Source organism: Bidens hawaiensis, unplaced genomic scaffold, assembly GCF_021521415.1.
Source record: "Bidens hawaiensis isolate Kalapana, Puna unplaced genomic scaffold, B.hawaiensis_p1.1 tig00006888_1, whole genome shotgun sequence".
Lineage (NCBI taxonomy): Eukaryota > Viridiplantae > Streptophyta > Magnoliopsida > Asterales > Asteraceae > Bidens > Bidens hawaiensis.
Genome location: NW_027491469.1, coordinates 50,182 through 60,222, shown reverse-complemented (window position 1 = coordinate 60,222; position 10,041 = coordinate 50,182). Strand labels below are relative to the sequence as shown.

General features: G+C 34.2%; 2 protein-coding genes across 2 annotated transcripts; one reads left to right on the top strand and one right to left on the bottom strand.

Moving 5' to 3' along the window:
• The first annotated feature begins 491 nt into the window (after positions 1 to 491).
• On the top strand, positions 492 to 4,596 carry LOC143633721 (uncharacterized). The gene is made up of 6 exons (XM_077101969.1): positions 492 to 504; positions 2,305 to 2,642; positions 3,560 to 3,612; positions 3,725 to 3,812; positions 3,892 to 3,990; positions 4,139 to 4,596. The coding sequence occupies exons 1-6, from the start codon at positions 492 to 494 to the stop codon at positions 4,301 to 4,303; spliced, it is 756 nt and encodes a 251-aa protein (XP_076958084.1). The 3' UTR covers positions 4,304 to 4,596.
• Positions 4,597 to 4,878: 282 nt separating this feature from the next.
• LOC143633745 (transmembrane 9 superfamily member 7-like) lies at positions 4,879 to 9,265 on the bottom strand. The gene is made up of 7 exons (XM_077101991.1): positions 9,084 to 9,265; positions 7,269 to 7,433; positions 7,053 to 7,162; positions 6,859 to 6,967; positions 6,660 to 6,772; positions 6,428 to 6,578; positions 4,879 to 6,311 (listed from the first exon to the last, which is right to left on the bottom strand). The coding sequence occupies exons 1-7, from the start codon at positions 9,192 to 9,194 to the stop codon at positions 5,154 to 5,156; spliced, it is 1,917 nt and encodes a 638-aa protein (XP_076958106.1). The 5' UTR covers positions 9,195 to 9,265; the 3' UTR covers positions 4,879 to 5,153.
• Between the last annotated feature and the right edge of the window lie 776 nt (positions 9,266 to 10,041).

The window sequence follows — 10,041 nt, the reverse complement described above, 5'->3', positions numbered from 1 at the left end:
AAGGCTAGCCAACTAGACCCTAAATAAACAAGCTAAGCTAACTAGTGAGGAGATGTTCTCCTTGTTCTATTTTATTTCGTCTCTTCCAAGTGAAGTCTGTACTCCAAGTATTATGTAAAAATGTATTTATTTCTTTTAAAGATTTGAAAAGAAAAAAAGAAATTAATTACATCTATATTAATATATTACACACACAAACATATATTAAAGACTGAAACCACATTAATATATTACACACAAACAAATATATTGTTCAGCGTTTTTAGATAAGAAAAAAAATATTTTTCTAAGTAAAAAAAAATATGTTTTTATTAAAAGCTTTTAAATATACATAAAAAGATAAATAAAAAAATTGTTAAATAAAAGTAGAAAAAAAATGCTTTTACAAAAATAATAATGATAATAAAAGATAACAAAATGACAAAAGAAACAACAAAAAGGTCTAAGTTGTATTAATGTAAAACTTGAGGGAGGAGATATGTTTAGTAAAAATGAATGGAAGGGGTACATTTAGCAGCACCCAATTTAAATACAAGAGTGAGGCAATCAACCTCTGCAATGTCCAATCCGTTTCTATTATCGTCCACATTCAATCTCTACATGGATAAAAAGTTATGCTAGTTTTAAATTTAAGTTTTTCCTAGCGCTGCCAATTTTATTCATGTACTAGTTTTTTAAATTTCAGTTGAGTATCATGCTTTTAATTTATAATTATTATAACATACAAACTAGGCAACAAAATTCTCTGTCATATGCGAATTTGGTTGATACAGTTAAGTTCGTTACCACGACACTAAATTAAGAAAATATGTAAATGCCCAAGATGGTATTGATACACGCACAATCAGTGGCGGACCTAGCTTGTAGCTAGGGGTAGCCTCCGCTACCCCTCAACTTTCGCCGGTAATGCAAATTTATTAATCTTCTGGTCGGTTTTTGTAATTCGCTACCCTTGAAAAAATTTTACCTTACCCCTATTTGCATAAAGTCCAACCAAATTAAAAGCTAAAATTAATTAAATCCCAACAAAAGTAAAGTCCAAACCAAATAAAACATTGTTCGTTGTTCCCTAATGTTGGACGTTTGGTTTATGCCGGACATCAACATTCAACAAAACAAAGTTTCATTCAGTGGTTGCTTCCACCCTACATTTCCCGACCCCAACTGCCATCCTCTGGTCACTGGACCTCCACCCTACAACCGAGTAGCCAACGCCTGATGCTCCCTCAGTCCCTCTTGTACGGTCTTGTACGGTTACTTGTTCAGTTTAGGTGTTTTTCTATTTCTATCTAAAATTGTAATAGTAATTTGTTTATATAAATTGTGTAAATTAGTTAGAGATTTAGGGTTTATGTGTAAATTGAAGTTGATTTTGGGTTTATAGTTTAAATTTTGTTTATTCTAAAATCAGGGAACTTGGAAGATGAAACGTAAAAATCTTAGTACTATTCTTTTTAAATGAAAAATCTAAGAAAACGATCATATCGGTCCAACATCAAGTTAAAAAAATCAGTTATTGTATGAAATACGGTAAGAAAAAAATTCAGATATTGTATAGAATACGGTAAGAAAATTTTTTGGTTGTTTTATGAAATAAGGTAAAAAAATATTCGTTTACATAGTATGAAGTACGGTAAAAAAAAATTTGAACGTTACCCCTGAGATTTTAGTGTAGATCCGCCACTGCGCACAACTTATGATCATGACAACCTGAATTCGTTTGATATCGGTTAGGTACGTTACGATATAATGTAATTTAATGTAAGATAATATAATATAATATAATATAATATATTGATAATAAAATAACAATATTTTTATTATGTAATGGAGAAAGAATACAATAAAGTGAAGAGAAGATAAACATAAAGGGAAAGGTTGGGTGTATTTCCACCATGTATAGTAGTATAATACGAATTAAAGTGATAATAAAAATAATAATATTCAAACGAAACTTGAAACCAACGCTTGAGACTTGAAAATACTTTCCAATTTCCACCATTTTCTCACTTCCATAACAGAAAATATATAAATAAATATCTTCAACCTCCGGTCACCACCACCTCCATGACGACTTCAACTTCCGGCTATAATAATACTCATTTCTAAACCCAAACCCACAAATGATATTATTCCTATTCCACAATAACCACCTTCTTATGCTTCCATTGGTACTCTTCTTAATAATATTAATAATAATAATAATATCCTTCTTCTCTTTCTCTCTCCACACCAGACGAAGACGGCTCCGGGGCCCACCACCACCGATCACGGACATTGTCCGTACAATCGGTGAACATACAGTGGCCGGAGATGATGATGATGATGAGGGTGAGAGGAAGAGGAATAATAATAATAATAATAATAATAATAATAATAATATTAAGAAGAAGAAGAAGAGAGTGAACAAGAAGAAGAAACGGGTTTCCGATTGCGAGGATTCGGTGAGAATTGAAAAAGACAAGGATGAATTGGTTGATGGAATTGGAAATGAGAAAGAGGATAAGAAAGAGGATGATAATAATGATTTAGTGAGTTTGTATCCGTTTACTTCGGCTTCGAGTGCCACGCAGAGGAGGATTAAGCAGCAGTATGATCAGCTTGTTCAGTCTCATGGCTCCAATGGATTAACTCTCCTTCAGGTTTATTTATTTATTTATTTATGTCTATTTTGTATAAATTGTAATGTTATATTTAGCATTGTAGAATTCGATGGTTAGTCAGGTGGTGGGGTAAGGGCTAGCGATAATCAGAATGAATTTTATATATAAAATTTTCAATTCTGACCGTAGTGAGTAATCAACAACTAGTCGGTGGGATACTGACTATTAATCGGTATCGGTGCATAGTCTGAATTTATACAACCATGGTTGGTGTGTGTGAATACAAATTTTTTTTAGAAGTAGGTGGTTTGTAGAAAACTGAGGTGTTTCTAGGTGGACGTTGGAATACTAAACAAATCTAGATAGTCTGTTGTCTCAAGTGGCGGACTTAAAGGAAAGTTGAAGTCCGCTACTTGAAGTAGCGGACTTTAAGGAAAGTTAAAGTCCGCTGCTTGAGACAGTAGACTATCTAGATTTGTTTAGTTTTCCAATGCCTACCTGGAAACACCTTGGTTAGGAGCCAAATGTGAGGAAACATGGATGCAAAGAGAAAAGTACAATTTTATAACAAATATGATTAAACTTTCAGTTGAATTTGCAGCTGCAAATAGTGGTATTACATTTATCCATGAATTCTTTTTTATCACTTTACCAATTTAGCCCTGGTCCAAAAAATGCCAAATTTAGACCAACAAACGAACACAAATTGTTTAAAGATACTTTTAAACAGACAAGATTAGTTATAACTTATAAAAGGTAGCACACTTTTACAACTTGACCAGTGTCTTCCTTGATTATCTTTTATCGAGTACATCGAGTTATTACAATCCAAGGATCTTTTTTTTCAAAGTTATTGTTTTGATAGTAAATTTGTTTCGTTTACTTGGCCAAAAGAACTTAGAAATAGGATTTTATCTTGTACATATAAAGTTAAAACATTTGAATTATACGTGCAGGTTAGTCAGTTTGTGAACTGCTTGATTGAAGCGAGAACTGAGCTAAAACACAAGTATGTAATAAGTTTAAATACATATTGCAGTCCAGTAGTATAAAATATATGTAGTTCATATGTTAATTAGAATGAAGTTTTATATAACTACAGTTGGTTTTGTTATCAACAGGTCTGAGGTCATCCATAGAAAGTTCACTATTACAAAGACTTTATTATTTAAGGCAGACAGGTCTTCATTTGATCGACTGCGCCAACAGGTTAGTAACTAAAGTTATTTAATATAATTTGGTCTTAAATATTGTAAAATCCATTTTGGTAGTAATTAGTCATCTGCAGATATACAAGTTAGAGTTAGAACAAAAGAGGCTAGAAGAGGATGCATTTGTATATAACTGGCTTCAACAACAACTTAAGCTTTCACCAGCTTACAAGAAGGTAAATTAATACACAAGTAGAGGCTAATTTGTAATGTTTGAGAATTGTGATATATGATAATAAACTTTCTCCCATTTGGGTTCTATGTAAACGTTTGCTAGAGCGTATCTAACCCGACACGCATTTGACTTTGGCTCGTGTTGTGTAGATGCTTGAAGTTGGTGCTTCCATGGAGTCAAAGGCAAAAGCTATTGAAGCAACAGAAGACAGTGACTTAGGTATATTTGATATTTCTTTTGAGGAGCTATTAGCTCAGGAGAAAAAAGATTCTTTCTGGCAAAAGAAGGTGAAACCGAAATCCGGGTCGGGTTGATGGCTGGCAAATAGAAGTGAAGCCCAATTATGCATTTCAGGGTTTTTATTTTTATTTTTTTTAACTTTTTGTTGCTTATTTTGGGTTATCTTATAGATTTTTTTTAAAACTTTTTAAACTTAATAGAATTTTGTTTTCTTTTCTATGGGTGCAACTACATCTTGGAGTTCAGTTGAAGTTACTATCATGTGAATGACCCTTACTTTTAAAAGCAATAGCAACATGCCACAATTATTTGTCTTGCCTTATAAGTTGAACTTTTTTCAACTTGTTTGGAGCATAAAAAACTATCTTAAAACTTATAACATTGCTGTTTCAGTTTTTGATAGTCATAGCTTGTAAATTTTGGTGGTTAGAATGTATAATTAGAGACTAATCGGATTGGTATTTTAATATGTAATTTTCAATTCTAACTGGTTTTAACCAAATAACGATTAATTAGCTACTAGTCGATTGAATACCTTCAACCGACTAGTGATTAATCGGTGTCTAAGCAAGTTTTTACAACCATGGCGAAAAGTAAATGTAATCATGCTAAAAATAGTTCATGTGAATTGTGATTATGCTAAAAATAATTCTTTTAAATGACTTCTTTTTATTATCATTTTTGTTACATCAAAAAGTGACTGGCCTATGTTTAACATGAGATAAGAGAATACAAAACAGGCAAACATAGAATCCAAAAACCTAAACTGAAAAGCAGAAAATTAGACAATATCCTTTTACTAATTATGATATAAAACATCATCTCATAAAACATTACACACCTCTAAAGTCTTGACTCTGGCTCTGGTGCAACAATTGCTTCATTTGTTTTCTCTTTTCATACTCGTATATGCGCTTACGTCAATCAGTCTATCTTCACGGATGAGTAAATCTTCCTCACAAACCATAAGCACGCATAGAACCCGATTGTGCCCGTCAACACAAAAAACGCATATGAAGCAATCGACATGTAACCGAAGTACAAAATCCCTGAAACCAACTTTGTAATTTCCAGTTTCGTGAAGAAGTAAAAGGCGGAGTAGAGGAAAAGGTACAGAGCGGATGACCCTGCTGTAAGGTACGCGCGCCACCACCAATTGTAGTCCTCACTGCACAGCTGGAAGTAACATAGCACCACTGTTATCTCCGCACACGTGATGATTAGAATCACAAACACGATGAACAAAAACCCGAATATGTAGTAGAACTGGTTTAACCAAATCGAGGTTAGAATAAAGAACAGCTCGATAAAAACAGCCCCGAATGGTAAGATTCCACCGATCAGGATTGAAAAGACGGGTTGCATGTACCAAGCTTGCTCCGGGACTTGTCTCGGGATTTTATTTGTTTTCACGGGGTCTTCAACTGCGGGTTTCTTGAAGCCCAAGTAACTGCCTACAAACACTAACGGCACGGATATCCCAAACCATAAACAAACGAGAGCAAACATGGTTCCAAACGGTACCGCTCCAGACGACTTCTCGCCCCAAATTATCGCGTTTAAAATGAAGAAAAACACGAACAAGATACCTGGAAACATGAATGCGGTTTTTAACGTGTTCCTTTTCCATTCGGTACCTTTAAACATTTTGTATAATCGGGCGGAGGAATAACCGGCAAACAAACCCATAAACACCCATAAAAGAACCATAGCTGTCATGAGACCACCACGGTTGGATGGTGATAAGAAACCTAGTAATGCGAATAACATGGTTACTACTGTCATTCCTAAGATTTGGACACCGGTTCCAACGTAAACCGAAAGAAGGCCATATTTTGTGGGAGCCCGGAAAACATCTCCATGAAGGAGTTTCCATCCGGTTTCTTCCTGGGCTTCGTCTTGTGAATCTAACTGGTTGTAATTTGCAATGTCGCGATAAAGGGTTCTCATCATGATCATTGCTACCATACCCGAAAGAAATAAGACTATCATTAGAGAGTTTATTATTGAAAACCAGTGGATTTGATCATCGTTCATAAGAAGGTATGTGTCCCAACGTGATGCCCATTTGATTTCACTCTCCTGCAAATTTTAAAAAGAAAATATGAAATAACATGCATACTGTACGTTGACGTGTTATTAAACATATACAACCCAAAATGACTTGTTTTCTTATTAATGGGTTCACTTGAACATACCTTGAAAGTGACATCATATGTAAATACCACCTCCTTGTCAGTATCAACTTCCTGTGGCACGGTGCTTCCTTGAATTATGGTTTTGGTATTTTGATTGCATGTTGTCAACTGAGGGTTCTTGTCATCCCAATCCTTGTACTCGTGATTGATACTAAGAACAGAAGTTAAAAAAAAAGGTCATGTATTTTCACATTAATAATCACAATTTATATGATGAAATGACTTTCTATACCTGTTTGGAGTAACTTCAAATCCAACAATTCTTGCAGAATCAGTCTCGAGGTCATTGTGATACATGACTCGAAAGCTCAGGTGGTTATTGATGAAATACTTTTCTTCTTTGCTCTACAGAAGTAAATGAAAGAATAAATTCATAGAAATTTAATAGTTAGAAAAGTGGTATGAGTGGAAACTTTGGTTACGAAACTCACCCCAGCATAATTTCCTTTGAACCCTACACGAAAACCATGTTCATAAGTGGTTGACTGACTACCGTCCCGTCTTTGTCTACGAACAGCAACCGGGAGGTTATCCAAAATCCTGAATAGTATAACGAATATCCAAAAGAAACATATGTTAATAAGGTACCATAAGGAAATGGAAATAGGATAACAATGACACATACTTGTTTACGCGATACTCATCATCGATTTTTTCCTTGAAGTTTTTTGCAGATTGAGCATCAAGCTTTACTCTACAAGCAACCTTACATGGGATCTCCTCTCTCATATTAAACTGAAATAAAGATAAGAAGCTTAGATCATAACAAAAAAAAATCATGTTGCAGTGTGTTCCCCTAACTTTGTTTGGAAAAAGAAAAACAAATAAAGAAGATGCTCACCGTGTAAACCGAATTCTCTATGCGATCACCACGCAACACCTCCCCAAGGTTCTCAGCGCTGTTCTGAATGTGTTTAGGCTTACAGTAATTCAAGTAATAATAGTCATAAGGAAGTTGTGTCTTTGTAGAAGATAGCTTGTTGACTTTGACTTGTAGAGAATCTCCCTGATAGAACGGTCAAATCAGGCATAAAGACATAAACTTTGTCAAAATACAATATAATATTACAAAAAATAGCCTAAACAAAACCAACTAGGCTTCTCAAACAGTACTTATTTAACCATGATTTGTATACACAAGTTTATAAGATAATGATAGAACTTATTTAACCATGATTTGAATGCACATGTTTATAAGATAATGATAGAACATAAATTAAGGAGCTAGATGTAAGCTCTTCAACGTTTGATATGGGAACATGATACAACAAGCAGTTTGACCGGTAAATAAAGAACGTGTATGCCTATAAACGAACCAAACATTCAGTGAATAGTTCATGAACCGTCTGACAGGAAGTCATTTATTAAATTAACTAACAAGCATGAACAAAATTTTTTGTTCATTTGATTAAACAAATGAACATGAACAACATGTTTCGTTCGTTCATTTATGTTCATGAACGCTCATTTATGTTCAGCAGATATGTTTGTTTGTCTGCTCATGTCCGTTCGTTTATACCTGATTAACCCATTTAACTATGTAATTGTATATATTTTAAAACGAACAAATATGTTCAGTAGATAAGAACCCAACTCATACTTTTAAACAAATAAGTTAAATGTGTGTTCGGATTTTTGGACAAATCATGTACTTAATGTTTCATATATGTTCGTTTGTGTTCAAATCATGTTTGTGTTCGTTTACATTTGTTCATTCATATTTGTTCTTTATTTCCATTTAAGTTCAATAACTGTTACATGTAAAAAACTTTAAACAAACAGACATGAACAATATTTGTTCAATTAACTGTTCATGTTCGGTTAAACATAAATGAACAAACACAAACACGCCTTGTTCGTGTTCGTTCGGCTCATTTACATGCCTAAAATTAGGACTTACCTGTGTTAGAGCATCAAAACATAAAACATAATTTACTTAAACCTAACTCCTCAAACTTCACACATTATAATAATGACCTTCACAAAAACTAATCGGTGTCAAAATAATAAGCAAGTGAGCCTGTAAACGAACCGAACGAACACGAACACTTAACCAACACATATTCTGTGTTCGTGCTCGTTTATTTAAAAAATGAGCATGTTTGTGTTCGTTTGTGTTCGTTTATGTTGTTTAAGTTCTAAACGAACAGTTCACAAACATAAACAAGCATACTGAACAGAGATAAACAAACATATATGAACAAATGTAAATGAACACAAACAAACATAAATGAACACACTCAAATGAACATATACAAAACCACTAAGTAAATAACTCTTCAAGATTATTAATTATTATCCATTATCTATTAATAAGTAAATGTAAAAACATAAATAGACATAACTGAGCATAAATAAACGAACACAAGTCCAGCTCAATACGTTCATGACGTTCAGTTCGGTTCGTTTACAGGCCTAAGTCAAGCTCAATAGTCAATACGAAACCAAAACACTAGATCCAAACACATAAGTGACATAACACAAAATCATCATAGCCTATAGTTACTACTTACTACTAACAACCCTAAACTAATGAAAAAAACCGTAGATCTAGCTGTAAGTAACGAGAAACCTAAATTCGCGTTGTCCTTAGTGATTAAAACTAAATTAAATTAAAACATAATGCAGTAAAACAGATCGAATTGAAAACACTTACTCTTTGGAAATCACGCGGAGCAACACCTGGAAGGTAGAATGATTCGGATAATGAGACGAAGAAGAAGACTGAGATTAATATGAAGATGAATCGAGTCATTCTCGACTCCATCTTCGATCGATTGATCGATCGGAGTGAATATGAATATGAATATGATGAGATCTCGATGTGAAGATGATGGATGGAAGAAGCCAGAAGAAGAAATAGAAATGGTGGTTACATGAGGCGTTTTATTATTATTATTATTATTATTATTATTATTATTATTTTCTTGGACGGGACTACCGAATTATTTAAACGAGCTACTAGTTATATTCATCATATTGAAATACATTATATGTGTACCAACCAGGTATTTTCAGGAACCGGAACCGTGGTAGTGAAAACCGGCTCGGGAAAAACCGGTTCTAGGTACAGTCGGGTATTTGACCAAGTTTTTTTCGGGTTTCGGGTAAGGTCGGGTCGGGTTTTGACCGGGTATTCCGGTTCCGGTGGGTCCGGGTCGGTTCCGGTTCCATGTACAGCTACGGGGAGAAATCTTATACCAAGACGTACCCACGGGTCGGGTACTGGTAGGATCCGGGTAGGGTCCGAACCATGTATTTTATGCACCTCTTGGATACACCCCCGCCTTCTGATATGAAGAAAAGCCTCACCTAAAGCCAACGTCCATGAACACTAACCTTAAGGCACGACAGGTCGACAGTGCGATAAATATAAAACTCGTTCAGTTCAATGATCCAACTAGTGAACGTCAGTACATCACTTACTCGTTTAGTCTTCCATCATCACTCTCAAACTGTTGAAACAAAATAAAAATCAAACCTGAAACACATTAAACAAATGTCTTGTCGTACCACTCCGTTACCAATTTATTGGCATGAGACGTTCTATTATTATTTGTATTGGTTTATTTTATTACTTCAACTCTGCTTTTGGATTTGATTTTATGTGGAAA